General features: G+C 35.4%; 1 protein-coding gene across 1 annotated transcript; it reads right to left on the bottom strand.

Annotated features, from left to right (window-relative positions):
• Positions 1-3,340: 3,340 nt before the first annotated feature.
• lypd6 (LY6/PLAUR domain containing 6) lies at positions 3,341-24,056 on the bottom strand. The gene is made up of 5 exons (XM_052564739.1): positions 23,890-24,056; positions 11,268-11,424; positions 7,194-7,292; positions 6,324-6,454; positions 3,341-4,896 (listed from the first exon to the last, which is right to left on the bottom strand). The coding sequence occupies exons 2-5, from the start codon at positions 11,374-11,376 to the stop codon at positions 4,723-4,725; spliced, it is 513 nt and encodes a 170-aa protein (XP_052420699.1). The 5' UTR covers positions 11,377-11,424; positions 23,890-24,056; the 3' UTR covers positions 3,341-4,722.
• Positions 24,057-24,311: the final 255 nt, after the last annotated feature.

Here is a 24,311-nt window from a genome sequence, read left to right as displayed (position 1 = left end):
AAAGTCAGGATCATACATTTTTAATTGGGGTTAGATATCTAGGTCAGCCATCTTGTTGCTTTTCATGAGAAATAAATTATTCAAACAAACCCCCGCCCTACCGACCCCACGTCCTCTAAGAACAGGGTTTCTTTTTTTTGTTGTTGAAGAAATTATATTTGGTTTATAGATCTATGAATTGGATAAAGGTCCTGTTATATCTGAAAGATAAATCCTTGATTTTTAAGAAATGTGAACTGGAATTTTTGGTAAATATATATGTGCATTAGTAATTACAACAACGACAATTGTCAAGAATTGTCAGATGATTGATGGAAATTGGAAATTCCCAGCAAATAACTAGAATGAGAAGGCATATTTTTGAGTAATGCTGAAAAATGTATTGAAGCATGAATGACAAGGAAGGACTAAGCAATTCAAATTGAGTCAAGACAAAGAAATCAAACACAAGAAATGAAAGTATATCTGCATAAATGAAAATCGGTGTGAGTTGGGTGGGGGGTGCTGTGTCTCCTGTTAGTAAAGTGACAGCAGCCAGCGCCAGGTCTGTAAAGCAAAGGGAAACCTGGTGTCAGAGGTCTGTTCAGACAATGGAACTTTCCCACTCTTATCTGCCAACACTTTCCTGTTTTTAGAAAACTGCTCAGATTTACATTGGCTTGGTCATGTAGAGATGCACACCGTTAAAGATTTTTCTCTGCACTGGGCAAACAACGGAAGGTATTTTAGCACCGTATCTTTTGTGGTCATAACTTTTCAAGTTGACCTGTTCCTAAAGATCGAGTTTTGTTGACTCAGAAGCTCAGAGTCTGTGTATTTGGACCGAACAGCCATTGGTCAATGCCAGACATAATGTGTGCATGTTCATTCAGCGCTGCGTATTCTGACTCCTAATCCTTTTAGGCTTTTCTCTGCTGGAATTTCATTGAATTAGACTCGGATCAGAATGAATTAGAAAACTCATAATGAGTGAGAGCTGCAGCTACATGCACAAAACAGCTGGATCTTCAGAAACAACCTTATTAGACTTTAGCAAACAGTTGATGGGGCTCACTATTGATTAGGCTCAAATGCTTATACTTTTTAGAGCAAATAATTATAATTTGATATAAAAGTTTTTCTTTTAGATCTGTCCATTTGTTTCTGCCCTGGTCACTCTTTTTGTCAGTGCTTCTTGCAGTGCTGGTTTTTGAACCAGAAGCTATTTTTAGGATTGATAATTCCTATTTTGGTGTATCCTGAGTCTTTATTCCCCTGGGTCTGTCATCATGGTGAAGCTGAAGCTGTGATTGTGCACTTCTCTCAGGTCTTCCCATCCCACTGCAGCAGTCTGTCCTGTGAGATTTTCCCACTGTCTCCGTCTTCCTCTGAAGACAGATTTCACACTTATCTGTTGTTGTCTCCACTCTGTCCTGGAAACTGATAGCGTATTCACACACCAAAAGTTACATTTCGTTCAGCATGCATGATTTATTCAGTCATCTGGTCAGTCAATCATTTGGTCAAAGCTTCATTTGTGTGTGTGGGTACAATATGTGTTTATTTCTTATGCTCACCAAAGTTGCTTTTATTTAATCCAAAATACTTTGAAGACAGCAAAAATGTGAAATTGTTAAAATTCTAACATGCTGGTTCAGTGCACAATACATATTTTTTGTTATTATCAATGCTTAAAACATTTTTTTGCTGCTTAATATTTTTTTTGGGGAACACCATGATACATTAACATTCAAAATGCTGGGGTATGTATAGGGTTAAAAAATACTTTTATTCTGCAAAGATGCATTCAACTGTTTAAAAGTGACAATAAAGCCATTTATAATTTGTATGAAAGATTTATATTTCAAATAAATGATGTTCTTTGAACTTCCCACCCTTAAACAAAATCCTGAAAAAGTGTAGCATATTAGAATGATTTCTGAAGGATCATGTTGAGTAATGGCTGCTGAAAAGGCATCATTTACTTTTAAATATAAATAAATAAATAAATAAACTATTTTAAATTGTAATATTCCAAAATATGAAAGCAGCATTGTTAAGCATGAGATGAAGCAATAAAAACCTTTATTATTCAAAACCTTTGACCAGTATACATTTAACTGTACCAGTAATCATTGTTATGAGCAGTCTATTCTAAAATCACTATAAACAACTGCCTTATTATCGGGTGCAATATTAAACCTATATTTTTACGTGTGGCTCAGTCATGCAGAACACAGACAGTTGGCATGTTCCCACAGTAAAGAAAGGCCTGCGTTTGTTTCCATTGCTGCTCAATCTATCCCAAAGCTCGGCATGACCGTACTGAACAGGATATGCTGCCATGCCCTCCAACAATGAGGGTCATTCTTTGGACTCCAGGCCAGGTACCTGAAACCCAACCTTCAACAGCTCTCGATCATTAAAAACATGTTACTGCTCATCTGGAAAGTCAGCTCTAGAGCGGAAATACGACTTTGTATCGGCAGGGAATGAGCCGAGAAACTGGATTACTAAAGCAAGAAGATGAAGGGAGCTTTTGTTTTGATTTGGAAACTTATCTGAACGTCTGTCGAAATGTCTTTTTTATTTCTTTGTTTTTATTCAATTCCTTTTAAATGCATTTAAAACCCTGCAGCTACTCTGTTGTATTGTATTATCCCTTTTCTCTGATAAAGCCAACGTTATGTTACAGAACTGTATCTTTCTGCTATCACAACAGCTGATTGTTACTAAAAACATCCATAAGGTGGACTTCATTTTCAACATGTAGTCCATTTGTGAAACAAGAAGTGCCCAAAAGGTCAGTGGGTGTTCACCTTTGACCTCTGGCACTGGGTTTAATGAGAGTTGTTTCCTCTTCTCTGCCCCATTTCAAACATCCACAACTCCAACATAAATCTGAAAACTCATAAAATAAGACGTAAACCTGTCTAGTCAATATTTGAGTGACATAAACCACTGGAGCTAGATACTTATACATATACCAGCTCTAATTGAGGTGTTTAGGGTATGACTTCATATTAAAATAAATGTAAAAAATAAATTATATAAATAAAATATGATCTAGATTAGATATATATATATATATATATATATATATATATATATATACACACAATTATTATTATTATTATTTTATGTGTGTGTGTGCTAAATTGAGAAAGTTTAGCTTTACCTTTCCTTTTTGAGTGGAAAATGGACAGTGGATGTAAGGGTTGAATGGAAAATTTTAATTTAAGAAAACAGAAATATATTTTGTGTGAATATCCAATGCAAGCATTATTTGAAGAGAACACTGACAAACTCATTTGATTTTGTCTTGTTGAATCATGACGTGTGTATTTTAGCCAAAACAAACTTAATTAATATTTATTTTATTATCAGTAAACAAAACATCAGTAAACATTTCAACTGAATACATACAACACAGGTAAGAGACCACACAAGTGTTACCGATGTACTCCAGAGGTGTGATTTAAAAACACATCCAAAATTATGTACACAAGAATATACAGGGATATTACAAACAAGCGTAGAAAAAAATATCTACATTTATAAGTAGCCTTGGCACACGATGGCATGCAGCATTCACAATTTTGTAAGTATAAAAAGTTCATGCAACCCTATTTCAAATCTGTATTATTATTTTTTTATATTAAAGATGAGAGTAAAAACTGATTTTAAAAAACCTTTTTATGTACACAATGTTATAAATCGGAGCTAATGAGAGCACATTCAGAGCCATGTTTAACGCATGTAAGCTCAGATTGTTCGGCCGGGTCTACTCAGGATAAAGGTGTTTCTAAACTGGCACTAACTGGTCCATAATTACCTGAGTAAAGGTTTTCAGCCCTTCTGTGATCACCTTGCCCTTTATGTTGTACTGATTTAAACAAAATGATTCAGTGAATGTTACAATCCTTTTCATAACTCAACAAAAGACAGAGAAGAAACGGGAAATAGCTTCATTTACAGCCGGGCACATCGCCTAAACAAATCATAACGCCTGAAAAAAATAACACTGTCGCTGCAGACTCAACACTTTTTTGCTGATTACACAGTCAGCCAGGAATTCTGATTAGGAAATATTACAGTACACAACAATGGACCGACAAATGTGTAGGAACATACATATGTATATCATAATATTAAAGCCCTCCACTGTAGGCTATATAGATGTTCAATGCTAGTCACTCCACTTCCACACGGCAATCTGTACACAAGTGCTTGCATTATGACACAAATACACAGTGCAAAACTAAACAGAGAATGTTCTTTTTATAGGAGCGAGGAATGCTGGATGACACGCTGAACTTGGATCCTATAGGTGCCAAGCCCTTTTCCATGATGACAAGAATACTCGAACAATGAGAGGGCTGGCTGGAAAACTCATGTAGCCTGACCCCCCCCCAGAAAAATATGTTCATAGTCAACAGTTCAGCTTCCTACAAAAACGGATGATAAAAAAATAAATATATCTATACAAACGTATAAAACGCGAAACAAGAAAATGTGCAGGTTTGTGTCAGTTTTGCCATAAATATCCCCATCCCACATCCATCACGAAAAACCACTCAGCTTGAGCCAAACCAAACATTAGTATATGATTCATAAAAATGTATTCATAGGAAATAAAAAGTCCAAGAGCTAACACTTCATTTTGAGAAAGGTAAAGCCCACAGCTGACGACGGTTTCCTAACTGACTGCTGTTAAGGTTTATTCCACTCCGGATGATTGTCTCAGTTAATACTGTGGAGCGTCAGGCTGATGATACAGACAGAGAGCAGCAGCGTGGGACTCTGTGCTGGCTGAATGCTGGCGTTAATAGGAGACGTGGTAGCAAAGATGGCATCAGTCTCGTTTCGTGGGAGGGGCATGTTACAGATGTTCCCCTCACAACAGGATGTGCACACCTGCATAAAGAAAAACAAATGATAAATAAGCAGAGATTAAGAAAGTGATCGTTTGCCAAAGTGTTAAATGAAAAACATTAAGTTACTCTAATGACAAGCGGGGAAAAAGAAAATAATGTGGCCACAAATTAAAATGATGTTGTAACAACTTATGATTTTGTCGCCCAAAATGTAACTACATTAAAACAAGTGGACGAATTAGTACATATAATGGCCATGATTTAATTAAAACGAGGGAACAAAATAATAAAACATGGCCACAAATTTGGGTATATATCTCTTAACTGTTTTGCGGGAAGCGCATTTCCTCTGAAGTTTTGTTGACAGATTATTCACTCAATGCATGAAGTCGAGGACACGCAGCGCAGAGCTAGTGCAAGATGAGCATTTGTGGTTTAAAAGTTTATACATTAACATTGAACAGTTGTTTCGCTAGACCCTTATTCCTTTGTTGGGATCGTGTAGAGACCTCTGAAGCTGAAGTGAAACTACAGTTCGGACCTCCAACCCATTGGTCCCTATTAAAGTCCACTGTATGAAGAAAAAATGTTTTCCTCAAACTCAAATCTTCCATTTCTTTTCAACCAAAGAAACAAATACATGAACATCTTGGATGACATGGGGGTGAGTAAATCATGAGGAAATCTTAATTCTGGAGTGAACTCACGTTGGAGATGGGAAACATTTTAGTCTCAAATTTCTTAAATGTTTCATAAATATTTACAGCAACTCCTCAGTGTTAAGTGTTTTGGGCTGAATCAGTTGCTGAAGTTTAATAGCATACTTCAGATTAGGCCAGAGTGTCAGTACAGTGCTGCACTGTAATAAAAGGCTCAACATCACCCGTCTGAACATAAACACTAAACAGCCATTATTTCAAGTTTACCTACAGAGAAAAAAATCACTTCAGACAAACACAAATAAATGAAACCTTTTTAACCTGAGAATGAACCTTCGGCTTCTAAATTTTCCCTTTTAGCGTAGCTGTGGCATCTTTACAGCGCATTTATCTCTCAATCTGGCCTTCTCACATCTGCCCCCTGCCCTCTGCATAACTCCTGTCCTGTGCTAGAGGTAAAAGGTAAGACACAAAGAGTTCAGGGAGTGACCGGGCGCACCTTTCAGCAAGGATTACTCAAAGAAGGATTACTGAGAGACGGCAGCATAACTTTATGCACAACTTTATCGCATCTGCAGCGAAATCACTTGAGAGGATAAATGGATTAACTAAAGAGTTTAGTGTCTTACAGGCGGCAGAACTATTCACAAATGTGTTTATCAACCCCTCCACGTGTTTTCTTTAAGATCACTTCAAGTACACTGTGTGAAGTGAGATGAGAAGATAAACGTGGATAGATTTCAGCAGAAAACTGGATGTGTTTGGTCTGAAACAAAAGTTTCTTGATGAGATGTGAGTTGTATCTCACCTTGTTTCCTTCATGGTCCATCTCAGAGCAGCCTGTTTCAAGACAGTCTTCCAGCGCCACACAACGCTTTGTCACCGACACTGTGTTTCCATCCCAGCTCATCTTATGTTGTGTGTAGCAATATCTGCTCTCTAAAAGTTACAAAGGGGCTTTACTTAGTTTTCTCAAGGACATACAGTATACATCACAAAAGAAAGCTTTCACTTCTATCTAATAAAGGAGTCAGATTTCAGTGAAAAAGCAATATTCCTCAAGGGATTTTTTTTTTTTTTTGCAGAACTCGCCCTCAGCCACTTTAAAAATCTTTAAAAAGTGCCCTTGAAGTGTGAGTCTTACAGTAACATAATATTGCACCATATTTAAGAACTATGTGGAAACACTGAACACAACCATATTTGAGCATTCCTGGAAATATATACATTCTCTGCAAATGTGCAGATGTTCTGCAGCAGCATGTGCTTAACTGAAGGAATGAATGTCTGTAAGGGGTTACAGCTCCTGGGTCATTAACACACCGCTGTAAATCAGACACGACACAGCACAGAGCCCTCCTTATATGGAAGGCTATTCACAGCAAAAACATGAACTGAATACATATGGAGCAACTCGTGGGCAAAGCAGGTCCTGAAACATACTGACCCAGCTGCATCTTATTCAGTTATTATCTGAGCATTCAATGAATGCACTTCAACAGCACTGTGCTTTGACTATTTAAACGCACCATCACTGATTCATGATAGATTGATAGATTGTGCCTTAATAAAAATTGTTGTTTCACAGAATGACAGAAATACTTTTGTTTCAGGATACACAGTGCAAGATGAAATGAAATGATGGGTCTGTCAGAGGACGTAATGGAGATGCTGGTACCTCGTGGACAGTAGCGATCTGGAGCCCAGCGGTTGCATTCATAGTTGTCAAGTGCATCTTCACAAGTAAAACATTTAAATCCTCCTGGATATGGAGTTGCTGGGGAAACATGTATAATAAACAACATTAAAAGAAATTATTGGTAATGGCAAAACTTTTGGTGAAACTTGCATATTACAGTTTTTCTCAGTCACTTTGGTGCATTTTTCAAAACAGAAATGAAATTTTCAAAACTACTTGTACAACCTCCACATCATCTAGTCATTAATACACATCATAAAACCAGTTTCTCATTCTTTTGAACAAGTTGCGATTGCTATTGTACATTCATGCAATTGATTACGCACATTTATCTGCGGTTTCCTACATTATCAGTTGCTAATGTCATGTTGCTCAAAATGTATTATACAGTTTTCTGTGCAATAGTCTTACCCCCCAAAACATCTAGTCTTTAGTTCATAGTATAAGTCATTAAATGCAAAATGGTTAATCTAGTTGTCATAAACTGCCAAGCACACTTTTTATTTGTATTTTTACACACTATTATTAGATGTTTTGTCAATTTGGCATGAATTGTGCAAGTTAATCTTTACTAATGAAGAGAATGTAGATGATAAACCAATGATAAACCATTTCTCTGAAATAGCTCAAAGGTTCATCTCATGAATCTTCAGTAGGAAAGCTTATACTGTATAGACAAAGGACAACACAAGAGTTACAAATTCTGAAAATGGAATTATTTTCATCTTTGTTCCCATATTTCCTTTTCTATATCACAATGGCATTGTAAAAGTATTTTTTATTTTTTTATTTTTTTTGGTCAGACCACTAGTAAAAGTGTAACTGGGAATTCTATCCAGTCTCTTTCAATCAACATCCCACAAACAGTAATGTGTAAATGTGTAGTTTTGAAATGGATATATGGCATACATAAGCATATGGCATACTGTTCAATACAGTAGTTTACATCAGAACATCCCTCCACTGTTAAATTGACAACATGACTAAGCAATTTGACTGTCTTATCCGTAAACTATGACACAAGGACTTGTCATTCTGATGGCACTGACATGTTCATTGACACAGATATTTATTTTTGAGAGATGAACTAAGGATTTTGAGCAAGAGACTGGCTTTTGCAGGTCATCCATTGTGTTTTGATATTTGTACGAGTTGTTTTGAGAAATGCACTTACTGTTTTGCAAATCTCAAGAATGATTAGAGAAATGTACCAAAGCGACTGAGAAAAACTGTATTATGTGAAACATTTTTTTTTTTTTTTATTGGTGTTGTCATTGTTTGTTTTTGAAAGCATCTTATTCTCACCAAGGTGGCACTTTTTAATAGTATTAATTGTATCAATTCATTTTAAAAATATATTTTAATTAATACATTATAAACAGTTATATAAAAAATGTAATATTATTACACTTTATTTTTCATTATTATTATATTTTACAATTTAATTTATTCCTGTCACAGCAAAGATGAATTTCAGAAGCTATTACACTAATTTTCAGAAATAATTCATGAAATCATGATAAGGTACGCAAAAAACATTTCCTATTATTTTCACTGTTGAAAATCATCTGGCATACAGAACGAGACACAATCTAATCAAGTGCTCTTTCACAAGCATTTAGCTGTCATTTCTTAGGTGAAAAAAGCTCTTGGGAATACAGTGTGCTTTTTCTCTTTCTGGAGCTCCTCAATCAGATTATATAGAAACAGAAAAATCTGTCTCTTTTTTTTGTTTTTGTTTTGAAGTTTTAAGAAGAAAAACCTCGTGTTGACCTCACCCAGCAAACATTTGAGAATCTGATCAAGTGACCATTTCAAACAGACCATTCATTCATTCATTCATTCATCCGGAAAGCCCTGATCTGTTATTACTTCTTTAGTCTCTAAATAACTCTGTATACGCAAAGCTTTTGACCTACACTTTTTCTGTTACCTCCCCCAAATTCTTGTGACTCTTATAAAAGTGGTCACTCAATAATTAATGCAATGATACAACTGACTATAACCTCTCTTAGATACAGCACAGATTTAAAGGGCTGAGAGAAACATTTTAGTTAAAACAACAGTGAGACATAAACAGTCAGAGACACATTTACAGCCATCGGGTGTCTATGTAATTATAAAATGATACATTACCCCCCCCAGCTAATTCAATATGCATGTCTTGTTTGGGTGTTTAATTTTTGATGTCAAAAAAGAAGAAAACAAACAAAAAAAATTGTAACATAATTGATTGCAAACATGCTTTTGAGTTTTTCAGCTTTTATAATGAGCTTATTTTTGATAGCGTTCTGTTGTGTTTGTGAGCACTCATTGTAAAGTAGTCTTAACTATGCTAAGCAGCTGGAGTGTGTTTTGTTTTCTGAATGATCTCATGTGGTTGTAAATCCACACTTGCCCTCTGCAGTGATAAAACAAAATGAACTCCATCATCATAATAAAACCTCTTCATCAATATGCAACAGCTGGATATCAGCAGGTAACAAAATCGCTGCTAGTACATAACTATATTGGGATCTCATAAGAACTGATTTCTTTTAACCTCTCTCTCTCTCTCTCTCTCTCACACACACACACACACACACACACTCTCTCTCTCAATCCCCGCTGGGACATTGAGCAGATACGGATATCTCCAGCTGCACACTGGTGAGTCGGCACACAGCTAAAAGGATTTTGGGAGGTCCTGCTCACTGTGATGAAAGAGTTTGGGATTTCAGAGATTAATTCATTCAACAGAACTGAAACCAACCTCCAGTCTCTCTCATCATAGCCAAATTGTACTTGAACATTACCACATGTATATATATATATATATATATATATATATATATATATATATTACATTTTTTAATTTTTTTTTTAATCCAAAGCGATTTACAGTGCATTCAGGCTATCAGTTTTTACCTATATTTATATATATATATACATATATTATATATATATATATATAGGAAGAATAGGAATGGGAACCATGAGGAATGTAATGATTCTGGTTCCATTTCTAAATGGAAAATGTTCAGAAAGTCTTATTGCTTTCACTAATATACATTCCAAAGTATTTGTTTTTATGTAAGTTGTATATATGTGCTGTATCATACAACTTATATTTGTATTTATCCAAATACTGTATATCTATATATGTTTTAAGTCAAAGACTGGTCAACTGATCAAAAGTAAATACATGAATTAATTTATATTCATCAAATAATCCTGTAATAAAGCATCTTGGTTTCCACAAATATATTACAGCCCAGCTATTTTCAACACTTATATATTCAAGTAGAAAACAATTATTTTAAATTGTCATAATATATTGTAATGGTAGGTTTTCTTTTATTATTGTATTTCCAAATAAATACAGCCTTGATGAGAATAAGAAACTTTTTCTTAACTAGTTGATTATTAGAATGCATATAAGCACATATTAATGCCTTATTCTACATCCCTAATCTTACCCAATAGCTAAACATAACAACTACCTTAATAACTATTAATAAGCACCAAATAAGGAATTTAATGAGGGAAAAGTTTTAGTTAATGGTGAATAAGTGTTCCCTATTCTAAAGTGCTACCACATTCATGTTTGTTAATTACTTGATTAAGTTTATTTGATGTATATTTAATGAGCATAACAGCCATTTTAAGCATTTCAAGACACAAATCAAATTAGACTCAAAGTAGAAAATCTCGGGCAGAATAGGCTACAGTACACTGTCCCATGGTGCCATGGCTGATGCCACATGCTATAAACAACTGATTTCGCATCAGGAGGGATGATGGGCAATCCATGAGTGTCAGGGTGGGGGATCTTAACCCAGCCGGTATGTCAGCTGAGACACTGAGTTTAGCTACGGATCACTGGCCTGATGCTCAACCACTGATACATCCTGGAAAACCAACTATTAGGACACAATATAAAATCTAGAACCCCATAAAGGATCTATAGAACTGATTTCTGACTCTTTTGTTATTCCAAATAACCCAGGAAAAACATTAATTATATCCATTTTATCTTCAAGGTTTTGGCAGAATCTAAGAAGAAATACTTACTTGAGGGATGGAGAAAAATAATATCTTTTTCCGTGAAGTCCCTCGATTGAACCACTTTGATGATGGCGGTCAGCATCAGGCCCCAGGCCATGAGAGGCCAGGGTTCCATAGCTGGAGGAAAACTCACATGAGCAGGTATCCAGATCCAACACGGCACCTGATGAACAAAACAACCATTTCTTCAGAAAACATACTACCAGGGTCATACGAAACAACTTAACTATAGGCACTAAAGGGATTAGAGAAACAGCTGCTGAAGATAGAAAGGAAACTCTATAGGATTAAATCAGTTCAAAAGCAGTGTTATCCCTCTCCAGAACACCGGGCACAAAGAGGCATGCTTGTTATTCCAGCAAGTGCTTCATTATATCAGTGACAATGTCAGCAGTCTGCCAGTGTCCTGCCCTCAGCAACAGTGACCCTCTTAGCCGTTCGCTTTGGTTTTTGGCAGCAGAACAAACACTCATCCATTGTTTTCAATTACTGAATGCCATGCTCACAATGACATCTTTGACGAACACCACAAAATGGATAGTTATATATTTATAGTCTATTAAATGTGATCAGATTCATTGGATAAGAATGTTCACGTGGGATATTTTTAATAGATTTTATTTAACATTTGCCTAAAAAAAAAATAATGTTTAGCATTTTTACTTAAAAGTAAAAACTAATATAAATTTCATTTCCACTATGTATGTTCATTTAAATATTTAATATTTAAATTTACAAAGGTTGAAATATGAGAAGGATCTATGCTGTTTTTTGGTGTGATACTTGTTCAACAGAAATCCTAAAATAAGCCTGGAGAAAAGCACATGGCTTAAACACAGTGCTGTGTGGTTTACATTACTGAAACGAAAGCTGGGGCAGATTACACATTTTTCAGAAGTGCTTGACTAAAAAGCTTTGTGTGCTTTCTTCAGCAAGTCAGATGGCGAGCCAGCCAGTAATCAATCCATTCTTTTTGGTGAATCAATTTCCCTAACTCTGTTTACAACTCACAAATTGAATTCCCCATGGGAAAAAAAGCTGACTCATAAATCCAAGCATGAGAAAGCTATTCAATTTACTTTCAACATGAAGTAAAAAATATCCTTCAACAACCAAAAAAAAAAAAAAAAACTGTAAATGAAATGGACCCCACTTTTCTTGTAAAGAAGAACTGCTGTAAAGTTTATGAGATTATATTTTAGTCATCAGGTATATCAGCGAATCAGAGCACTCTTTTCAGAAGATATTTGGTTAATTTACAGCATACCAGACCAAAGCAGCTCATTGACTTTTAATATAAAATGAAGACAACCAGCAGAAAAGTATTTTTAAGTTTTTCCCATCTCCATCAGTTCATTCACTTACAAATCTGAACCTGGAAGGCGAGAAAGCACATCTTCAAAGCATAGGCAATTTTTGGTACTTTCTGTGCTTCATTAATAAGGATTTGACCCTCCTTTGATTTAGCAAGTAATTCCCCTTTAATCAAGAGCAACAATCCCAGCATATCTCTGTGAACACAGATGAGAAAAAACCCAAACCCTTAGAACTGTATTTTATATAAAAACTAAAATAATAATAATAGTAATCAATTTTATTTTTTTTCTCTGCATCCATTCAAAGTCAACAGAAATCGGTGCAATCAATGTATTAGAAGGCTACTACTAGAGACTGTAACTGATAGGAGTCCCTAAAGTGATACATGTCCAGTAGGATTTTAATGGCTTTCCTGTTTAAGGCGGGAAAAACAGATTTCCTCGTGTTTATTGTGTTAGCCATGCTGGTCTCAGAAAAATGATTCAACAGACCGACACCGGGCAGCCTTGAGCTCCTGCTGCTGTGTAGCTCCTGACCTCTCAGACAATGCAGAGTGGCACAGCACAGCCATGTTAGAGAGCATCAGGTTTCCTCAAAGTGATCCGCTTTCACCGCTGAAGGTCTAAAGCGGTATTGAAAAGGAACACAGAAGTACATATCGGTTTTCGTTTTTAGCTGTAGATTGGTCCCACAAGCTGTTTGTCAACTGGGAATGACAACAAACAATTTAAGAATGTTTTGACACACCTTTGATAAATCTGGTGATCTCTATTATAAGTTAAGTCTTAAGATAATAAATTGGATTTTCCCCTGGGCTTTCAGTATTATATTAGTAAGAATATAACAAGGGGAAATGTGATTCATGTGGATGCTGAACAGAGATGCAGATGTATGGTGATAAATCTTTAAAAGAAAAAGCCAGGTGTTATAATGACTTAAAAGTAATTAACTTAATGACACATTTGTGCAATTGTAGTTTCGACAGAAGAAAAGATTACAGGCACAGTCCATCCAGAAATGGATGTTGGGACATCATTTATTCTCCCTCATGTTGTTCCAAACCTCTAAAACATTTTTCTTCAGAAGAACACAAAAGGTGATAAGAGTTCATGCTACTCTGTCAGGGTCAGTCAAGCACCAATAAATAAATAAATAAATGAAAAAAACACATTTATCAAAGGTGTGTCAGATATTAAAATATTAAAAATAGCACAGAAGTCATATGAATTACTCACTGACAGTAAGTAGTGCATATGACCTCTGTGCTATTTTTAATATTTTAATATCTGACACACCTTTGATAAATGTGGTGACCTCTATAATGTGTTATTTATTATGAGAATAAATAAGTTACTGTTACTTTTTATTGCTACTTATATTTTGGGAGCTTGACAGCCTCTGCTTTCATTTTAATGTTATGGAACAGAGCAGCAGAAAAAACTGCTCACTGTTTCACAAAAGAAATGAAAAAAAAGACAACTATTTCAATTATTTAGTGAAATATATTTAGTGTATCTAACTATATCTACTATATCTAACTTTAAAGATGGATATATATGTAACATATATTATCTGGCTATCTAAACAAAATCTAAACTTAAATAGCCAATGCAAAGAGGTTTATTGCATTTGTTCTTAAAATTGATTAACATCATTTTTAGCCAAGATACAGAATACCTGCAGGTGAAATAATTTGAATCTCTGATAAAATCACCCCAGTATGAGACTGTGACACGAAGAGGCAATATGTTAAGTGAGGAAAGCCTAGAGTAACAAAAATTCATCCTACTGATAAAAAAACATGGATTTGGTTTCAACACACAGGTGTCCTTAGACCAGAGTCGTCTTATTCAGCTTTATCTGTTATTTGTGAGTCTGTTTAAGACTATTAAGCTTCATCCCAGGCCACAACTCAGAACAGAACATGGTTGATAAGAGATCATAATTTCTTCATAATTATTTGAATAATTTTATTTCAAGCGTTGACATTCTAATCACAGTAATGACAACTGCAACTCATGCCAGTCAAATATATTTAATTGAAATACATCCGTTTCCAAACAGGGCACATAATAATTACTCTGACATTCAAAGGCAACCTTCCAGACCAATCAGGAAGTGCCTGAGGTTGAACTTCAGTGCCCCATCTCCTCTAAAGCTTTGCCAGGTGCCTGCCATGAGCAATAGCTGTCATCAAAGCATACACGCCTGCGAGTCGCTCTGGAAAATGGAAACTGCGGTTGTCGGTTTGTTTAAGCAGACTATTCTGTTGTTTAGAGAGGGTTGAAGAGGACCATGCTGCATTAAAGCACTTTTATGTTCAGCATAAAAAAGATACGACATGATGGAGAGTAACTGATGAGAAAAATTTCATTTTTGTGTGAACTATTCCTTTAAGCATAAACTTTCGGTCTCAGATGTGTTCTGCTCAAATGAACTAACAGAAACAAATAAGACTATGCTGAATTTGTTGAAATATACAACCGTTTAAATGTTTGGGGTGGCTATGATTTTTAAAATATTTATGCTCAGAAAGACTGAATTCATTTAATGAGAAATACAGTGAAAACAGTAATATTGTGAAATAGTATTAAAATTGTATATTTTAATATATTTTAATTAATTGAAACCTGTGATGAATATGAAATCTAATTTTTCATAAGTAATTACAACAGTCTTCAATGTCACACGATCCTTCAGAAATCATACTAATATGCAGATTTGCTGCTCAATAAATATTTCTAATTATTATCAATGTTGAAAACAAGTGTGTTGCTTAATATTTACAGAACAGTATTTATTTAAAACATAACTTTTTTGTAATATTATGCATGTCTTTACTATCACTTTTGATCACTTAATTGCATGTACAAATAATGTGAATAGTAATGTTTAGTTTCTTTTTCTTTCTATTTTGTAAGAAATGCTTAAACCTATATCGCAATTTCTGATGTTTTGGCTGAGGCATTGTTGAAAAAAAAGAACAATTCACTCCAAATCATGCAAAATTAGTAGTTTGGCTGCATGTATTATGCTACTTTTAAAGCAAAGTGCTTGTTTTAGTGTTTAGCACCTGTGATATGACTCAATGAAAGCCTCACTTCCTCTCTGTACAGCATGACACATCCAGTCACATTCATGTCATCTCATTACTGCAGGTCACCGGCTGACGGCTGAGGAAAGAGGCTCCCAGCAGGACAAGGGCCCTGGAGTTGCTGCCTGAGCCACTGCCAGGTGAGTAAGACTAACTCAGGTCAGAAACACAATACTCCAGGTTGTGAATTGGCCTGTGAATGCAGTCGCTCCCATTAATGGAGGGAAAGAAATGCAAATCCTCTCTTGTGACTTCCAGAACTTGTTGGACCAGATTTCGCACAGGTTTGAGAAGTGAAAGCAGAAGAGCAGCCTGCCACAAACACCTGAATCTCAGTAATTCACCTAGAAGCAAAACATTATACAAGAGGTTGATATTACAATAGCACAATCCTTATCTATGCCATGAATAGAAAATAAATACAAATATTGCATAACTTATTCAAAACAGTTTATTATAAAGCTAAATTCATTGGAAAGCCACAATACGACAAGAACGGACAATAACACAGATGAAGCTGCACATCTCCATTCATTTGAGAGAGCACAGTGCCATCTCAACAAAGCCAAATGCCATCGAGCAATGCCTGTGCCCTATAGTGCACCCGGCCAAAACCAAAGGAGTCACGTTGGATCAGAATCACACACCAGCTAATTGAAATCCTACAAGCATGCACACACACACACACACACACACACACACACACACACACACACTAATCTGGCACTATTTGTTTGAAGTGGTCCAGTTCAGCTGTATAATTTTTAATCCCCTCTTCAGTCTCTTGACACATTCAAAGATCCAAGGAATCGGTCATGTAGCACAGAGTAACACAATGGAAAATCAGCTCTCTGTTTAAAAAGATCACCGCTGGAACAATACTAATATGACACAATGTCATATGCTGCATGCTTAAGTTTGGGGGAATACATTTTCATTCATATAACACTTTAATATTCTTGGGTGGACATGAAGTCAAAATGTCAGTCATACAGCTGTCCTAATGTAATAATCCAGAAGGAAGCACCAATAAAGAATACATTTAAAAAAAAAAAATAGTAGTTTGATTTTTACTTTTATTATAATTTCTTATAAATTCTTAACTTTTTATTATAATTTTTTATTATAATTTTTTACTTGTCAAAGGGTCTCACTGCATGCTTATATATAATGTCGGTAACACTTTAGAATAGGTAACACCTATTTGTTGCTTATTAGCATGCATATTACTAGAATATTACCCATGTATTAGTGCTAATTAAGAACACATTAATGCCTTATTTTACTTGACCTTATTCTACATCCCTAATCTTACCCAATACCTAAACCTAACAACTACCTTACTAACTATTAATAAGCATCAAATTAAGAATTTATTGAGAGAAATGTCATAGTTAAAGTGTTACCTATTCTAAAGTGCTACCATAATGTCTATATTGTTTGAGTTCATTTTATTTCTATTTTAGTTTTAGTTATTTTTTATATATCTAGTTAAACAATTAAAATACGAAATGCTGCCATTTTATATTTTACTGTACTTCCGTTAATGTTTATTTTATTTTATTTCAAGTAATGATGTTTTTTTATGGTTTTAATTTTAGTTTCAGTATTAGATGCACAGTAGTTAACTATGATAACCCGGGTGAGTACATAATAACAGATTCTTTAGTTTTGGGTTAACTAGCCCTTTAATAATTATTTTCTATTTTGACATGTTTTCTCAACAAGTTATTGATTCATCTGTTTTGATTGTGTAGATTTGGGATTAACTGATTCTGCTAGATCATATGAACTCTGCAATAGTCTCTCATTCTTGGGTTCGGTGAATCCACTGCTTGAAACTAGGAAAAAGACTTGAGCTCTTTGTAGGGCAGGGCAGATACAATAATGTCTTGGCGTGTGGGGGGGTCGGACTGAAGAAGGGATAAAATATCCTTGTGGCAGCTGTAGAAAACCAAGTGGGTGGGGTAAGTCTGATTCCCTTGAACTTTGGGCCAGCAAAACCATAACAGAATAAGGGTAAACGGGGGCTAATTAGGAATGTTCATGAAAGGATTTGCTACCTCTTTTGTCTTTGGGGCTCAGATGGAAAAACCTCACATTCTCCCAACAAGACTTTTACACTCCGTGATCACCGCGAGTTTAATCAGCTCTGCTCTCAACTTTAAGGCTTTTGTGCATGTTTTCATGTAAACATCTACAGTTCAGACATCATTGAAATTCAGATCACCTGACACTGGAGGAGCTGGTGATTCAGTCAAAATACCATGTCAAAGAACATTAGTAACATAACTTGCCCAAACATAACACCACTATGTCTGTTCAAGGTCTAAATGAAGGGAATAAGATGAATCAAAAAAAGTGTATGCCTATGTTTTTGCAAAACAGACAACCTGGGGAAAGCATCCACCCATGAAGAAAGAAATGGTTTTGTTGTGTAAACATGAAAGATTTGAGATGGCAGTCAAAAACATACCAGTGTAAAACCTCTACAATTAGGCATGAGGTTTTGAAACTCGTGTCTGCAGGGAAAGTGGGATGACAGGACTGTATTTACAAGGAATGACAATAAGGACAATAACCTCAACTTTTAAAATGTCATTGAGTAATATCAAAGAAATATACAAGAATATACAAATCAGTGTAGACCATTTATTTATTTCAGAAATTTTTATTAAGCATCAGGTTAAAAGCACTTTTAAATGATATGCTTTTTTATATGCTTGCAATATCAATTATCTGCAAGAATTCAACCAAGCATTCTCATGGAAAGAAAAAAAGATCAAAGGAAATGGAAAAGCTCTGGAGGCATGCTGAGAAAGTATCTGCTGCTGATGCTGAGGAGGAAGAAATGTATACCCTGCAAGACAACAGCAGGATTGACTGCATACATATACATACAACACATAAAATAATGTGAAATGGCAAAAATAACAGACTAGGCAGTAGTTACATTTACAGTACTAAATGCAATATCATGATCAAATCAAACAAATCAAATCTTTTTATTATATTTATTTTTTTCAGGATTCTTCGATAAACAGAAAGTTCAAAAGCATAGCATTTATTTAAAATATATATATATTTTGGAACAGTTTATAAGTCTGCACTGTCCCTTTTGATCAGGTTAATCGGTCTATGTTGAATAATAAATGAATGAACGAGGTGCTGAACGAAATGCTTGATTTCATAATAAATTCATTTCAAAATATATCTCATTACACTGATATTGAACTACACACTGACTGAGCTGAATGAGCCTTGTTGTTCAAATCCTGGTACAAAGTGTATTAACAGACTGCATATAAATCTTCATATGCAGACAAAAGATGGCAGCAGCTTCACTACAGGGTGCAAAAAGGCCTCCGTAAGACAAATCGGATACATCTGTTCAGTAAAGCATTCAAATGGGGTTCAAGAGCAGCTAATTAAAATCAAAATCTGCCAAAAGCTCCTTAACACCACACAGTTTTACATAGTCCTCTCTGACCAGAATATTCTCCATAGTGACTTATAAAAAATACATATATCATGTGGTAATGGTAAAAAGACTTGGAAATGTAAATAATGGAATAATGGGGCATAACATGCAAAAATAACAGATGCATTAAGAGCGCCAGGCGCCTCAGGCAGACTAGCATTGACTCGGGGATAGTGATCTTTGCCTGGTCACTCATGCAGTTAACGCTAAACAAACTTTGCTAAATAATTCAAAAAGAGCATAAGTAATGCCCAGCGTTGAGGGATTCTCCCTTACGCCCCGATGAACAGCGCTTGTTATGTATTCGGCCCAAAGTGAAGGATCATTATCTAAAGACCATCAGCCTTTGTCAAGTTCCTCGACATGGTGAGGGGAAACAAAGGGGTCAGATGAAGCCATCGCTCTGTCTTCTGCCTCACCGTCCCCATTGAGATGGCACTCTGGGTAATGGAGGGTCCGATCAGCACATGGAGCACTGAACCCCCTCCCCCACCACGACGCTTCATCAGACCTCTGATGGTCACTCAATGGTAAAAAAGGTGATATATCGTGGGTATTACAAGATTATTTAAAGAAAAAAGATGCTCCTGACATCTAGCATGTGTTTAACTATTTAAAGAGAGTAAATGAATAGATAAATTCATGCACAACACCCAGTAACATCGTTACATGTAATGAGCTGGTCAATGGTTCGGAACGACCAGATCAAACATTCCTGTGACATTCCTCCAGCCCGCATCATGCCGTCAGAAAGCCACCCTCATACATCAGTAATAAAGACCCATATTACTCGAAATGCTTCTATACCCTTGTCATTAGAAGGTCTCAAATAACACCTTTCAGTTTCCTGGCTGGCTGTCTGGAGAAACACCTGCCCCGGCTCTAACGTGTTTTCAGGTGATCAACTGTTTGTTGGGGTCAGAGGACATGCAAATATGTGGGCCTTCCTGTCTCAAGTGTCTATAAGGGAAAGTATTCACTCAAACCCAGTGGAATCCACAAACTGCTTGACAGGTAAAGCTAATCCATCAAACCCAAACTAACAAGATGTCAGATTTCTCTATCACATTTATTAGCAGGGCTGGATAATACAGATGGAGTTATTGAACAGAGCCAGTGAGAGAGAGTTTCAGGCCTGTTGTGGATATGTATAAACACAATATTTGCATTCAAAATTTGACCCTATCTGTGAAAACCCTAAAGCCATTTTTTTTTGTGATCAACTGTTTTCTACATAAAATCATCCTTCATAAGGTAAAGAACATTCTGTGAAAATGTAACCTTGATATCTTTAATATTGACTGAGTAAGACTCTGTCAAAGATTGAAATCATAGTGAAATAAACGGCTGAAATCAAACGTTGATGCTTTTTACTGTATCTCATAATTAGATTTTGAAACTTTAGCCTGGATTTCACAGAGAGGTTCACAAATATATAGGATATATGAAGCATTTTAATACAACTACAAATTATATATTGACCAATATTATATTTTACTTTTGTTGTGAGGTTACAGTGGACATATAGTCAGGGTAAAATACTACTACTACTACTATTAATAATAATAATAATAATAATAATGTATATTGCAAAACAGCTCTGCACTCTTGTTTCTCTTTCTGTCACTCTTTCAGTCACTATAGTGTTGTAATTGTTTCAGTAAAGCCTTGTACTTAGAACTTGCTAATTAGCTGCGCATTTAATTAATCATAAAAGAAGTCTGACCCTTTTCTGAAAACTAAAACATGCCTGAGCATCTATTTTATAACACAAACTACAACTACAGTCTGTATCTCATATTTACTAAGCTTTACTGCTTTGCAAACAGATAATGAAGCAAATCTCTTCAGTTAATATTTACAGAAAATATCACATAAGCCTATGTGTGAGATTGTCTTGAGTTACACCACCCCCATCCAGATAAAGTGAACCAAGAACTAATGGACGATAAATCTTATGCGTGGGTACTGGGATTTTAAGAACGAAGACAAATGCATTTTTCACGCTGGTGAGGACCCTTTCACTTCTTAAACATTTTCTTCTTGAATTCATTGTTCTGACCGTGTCCCTTCAACCAAGACTGCAGCCCCACCACAAAACCAGACCGTCCACAGATGGGCTTTAGACACACATCACTCTATAATTCCATTCTTCCTATGCATGTTTGCAGGAGACGATGCATTTCCTTTGCTTCTGACTGGACCAGACTATAGGCTTTGGTGTATTTAACACTGAAGATGGCTTTACAGATGTACTTATGATTTTAAACCAGTACTGGCTAGATCAGCATTATGCAATAGTTAACATAAACTTATACATTCACATCATATATTAACCTCAGTTATGGTTATTATCAAAATACAGTATACACTATATATATATATATATATATATATATATATATATATATATATATATATATATATATATATATATATATATTTAACATTTAAATTATAAATGATGACATTATTTCAAGCATAATAATCTAATACTTAGCATAAATGATCAAAAATGCATAGTAAAATTAATTAAACAAAATATGTAATAGTGGTTGTGTGAACAAATATTCCCATGATATTCTTGAATTTGAAGGTGAATGCTACGCTTTACAACAGAACTTTGACTTTGCATTGTCTGAAATTGTCATCAGGGCTTTACCGGTAAGAAAAGGGCTTTCCACCTCAGTTGAAATATTTTCTCCTGTCTAATCTCAAAGGAAGCTTGGCTCATAAATTACTCTGTGGATTTCCTCTCACTGTCTGCTAAGTGAGAATATTTTGCTCCTTCCCGTTGTGTCCTTGGCTGCTTGTGTTGAGTCTGTACACACACAACCTCGGCACAGACTACAGATAAAAAGCGCTTCAGACTATTTTTTGCACTGAAAAATCTCACTGTGGAAATGAGCATGGAGTCGTTTATCTTCTCCAGCCCCACGCAGGTGCATTACAACTAAATGAGATTAAGCATCGGCTCTAGAAAGAGAAAAACAACAGCCCGGGAACATTCATAAAAAGGTCATTAAAAAGAGAAGATGAGATTTTCATGGTTGGTCAATATTAGGCATTGACTGTGAGCCAAAAAACATTAATCAAAACATTTTTGCATTATATTCTGTATAATAAGCAGCCTACGTATTTGTATTGATGCAGAGAACAAATGGAAAGAAGCAGTGTATACATACACACTGAATTAACCACTCCTACAAGCATGGCAAACACAAAGCAGCACACAACGCTCCATCAAGCCAGGGGATCGACCCATATCAAATAAAATCTGCCTCATACCTATAAAAAAAAAAACATGCACTGCTGCATCCATGCACCTGCTGCATATTTTAATATGAAATATTATAGATCCATTGTTGTGCATGCATTCACACTAATAGATGTAAGAGCGCTTCATCGCTTATTAGTTCCATATAATATAGTACAAATGAATGACACTACACATTCCTGGCATAAACTCATGGTGGGCAGGGAGGGTCATTGCTGACCTTTTATAAATGCAATGAATGACAGGTCACCACTTGCTTTTGACAGAACGTCAAAATACACACATTTAATGAGAATGGAATATAACTTGCTTTTTTGGCCAGCACTGTGTTAAAGATATGAACAGATTTAAGAGTGCAATTTACAGTGAGCTGAATTTCAACCCCTTCGTATGTTTAATTGAACTTATATAATGTCAAATATCAATGATGACTTTTGACAGGATGACCATTTTGTTTGACCTTTGAAAATGGCATTGTGTCTTACACTCCTTACTAATGTAGACTAAATTTAAAAAACACATCTATATTGTTAAGCAACAAACTACACTGCAATATATATATATATATATATATATATATTATCTTATTTTGTGAAAGTATAAAATATATTATATTTTATAATTGTACTATACTTTTCTATATGTCAATAAACAATATAATGGTAATATATACACCCATTTAAGCTATTTTAATCTGTTTGTCACTGTGGAATTTACTTGAATGAAACAGGGGGACAATAAATGCCCACATGATAATTTATAGTTTATCAAAATGCACAGTGTAATTCACACAAAGACAAAACACATCAGGCTATCATAAAACACCAAAATAATGCAAGGAACATTAACTAAATAACCTATAAGGCCATAAATTCCCCATTAATACATTTTTTGTAAAATTTAATTTTTTACCAATAAAATATACATATTGCATTTTTAAAGCCATACATAAAAATCCACAAACATTGTTACATTATTTTAAAGCAAAATGTGTGTTATACATTTTAAAACGTAGCCTATTTTATCGTGTAGTAGCCTATATGGCAATGTAATAGTTCTGTCATCACAATCAATTGTTTGTTTGTTTTATATATATATATTTAAATATTATAATTTTTTTTTTTTTTTTATGTGTTAAGATCCCCAACATTTTCAGAACGTAAATCATCATAATCAGAAGCGTGTAGCGCGAGCGTGCTCAGTCTAATTGATTATAATGCAAGCGTTCTAGTTTTGACGCAACGCTGTCAAACAAGCTGCCGCTGTTATTTACTATGATTACTATCTTTCAGCTGTGGTTTGGATCAGAAGGTGGAGTGAATACATTTTACATTTTACACACACAAAAATAACTCTTCTACAGATGAAAACATGACATTATTCAGATTTTAAAGGGTGTGCTCTGTCATGCATTAATCCAATCGCAGCAGGTCAAATAAAAAAGATTACGGCCACTTACCGAGAATGATTCAAACGACTGTAGTCAAACTTTTAGCACGGCAGATTTATCCCTGTATGGCAAGAGCCGAAGAGAGTCATGTATATCAATAGTGTCCTTTCAGTTGTCTGTACTCATGACACGTCCGAGCTGAATCCCTGTGAACTCGAAGCTTCCTAAAAGGCGGATGAGACGCTCGGCTGCGCCTATCAGAGGTCGAGAGGAGGCGCGTCCCGACGGATCCACACACACACACACACACACACACACACAGACACACACACACACACACGCACACACACACACACACACACACACACACACACACACACACACACACACACTTACTGTACTGGGTTTTATTCGCACCACTTGAAGCCTTGGCTAAAATATCTGGTAAGTTATAAAGCTTTACATTATAGGCTAAGCCTATAGCTAATAAT

The sequence above is a fragment of the Carassius gibelio genome, chromosome B9, assembly GCF_023724105.1.
Source record: "Carassius gibelio isolate Cgi1373 ecotype wild population from Czech Republic chromosome B9, carGib1.2-hapl.c, whole genome shotgun sequence".
Classification (NCBI taxonomy): domain Eukaryota; kingdom Metazoa; phylum Chordata; class Actinopteri; order Cypriniformes; family Cyprinidae; genus Carassius; species Carassius gibelio.
Note: the sequence above shows the minus strand (reverse complement) of the source record. Positions and strands in the feature narration are given on the sequence as shown.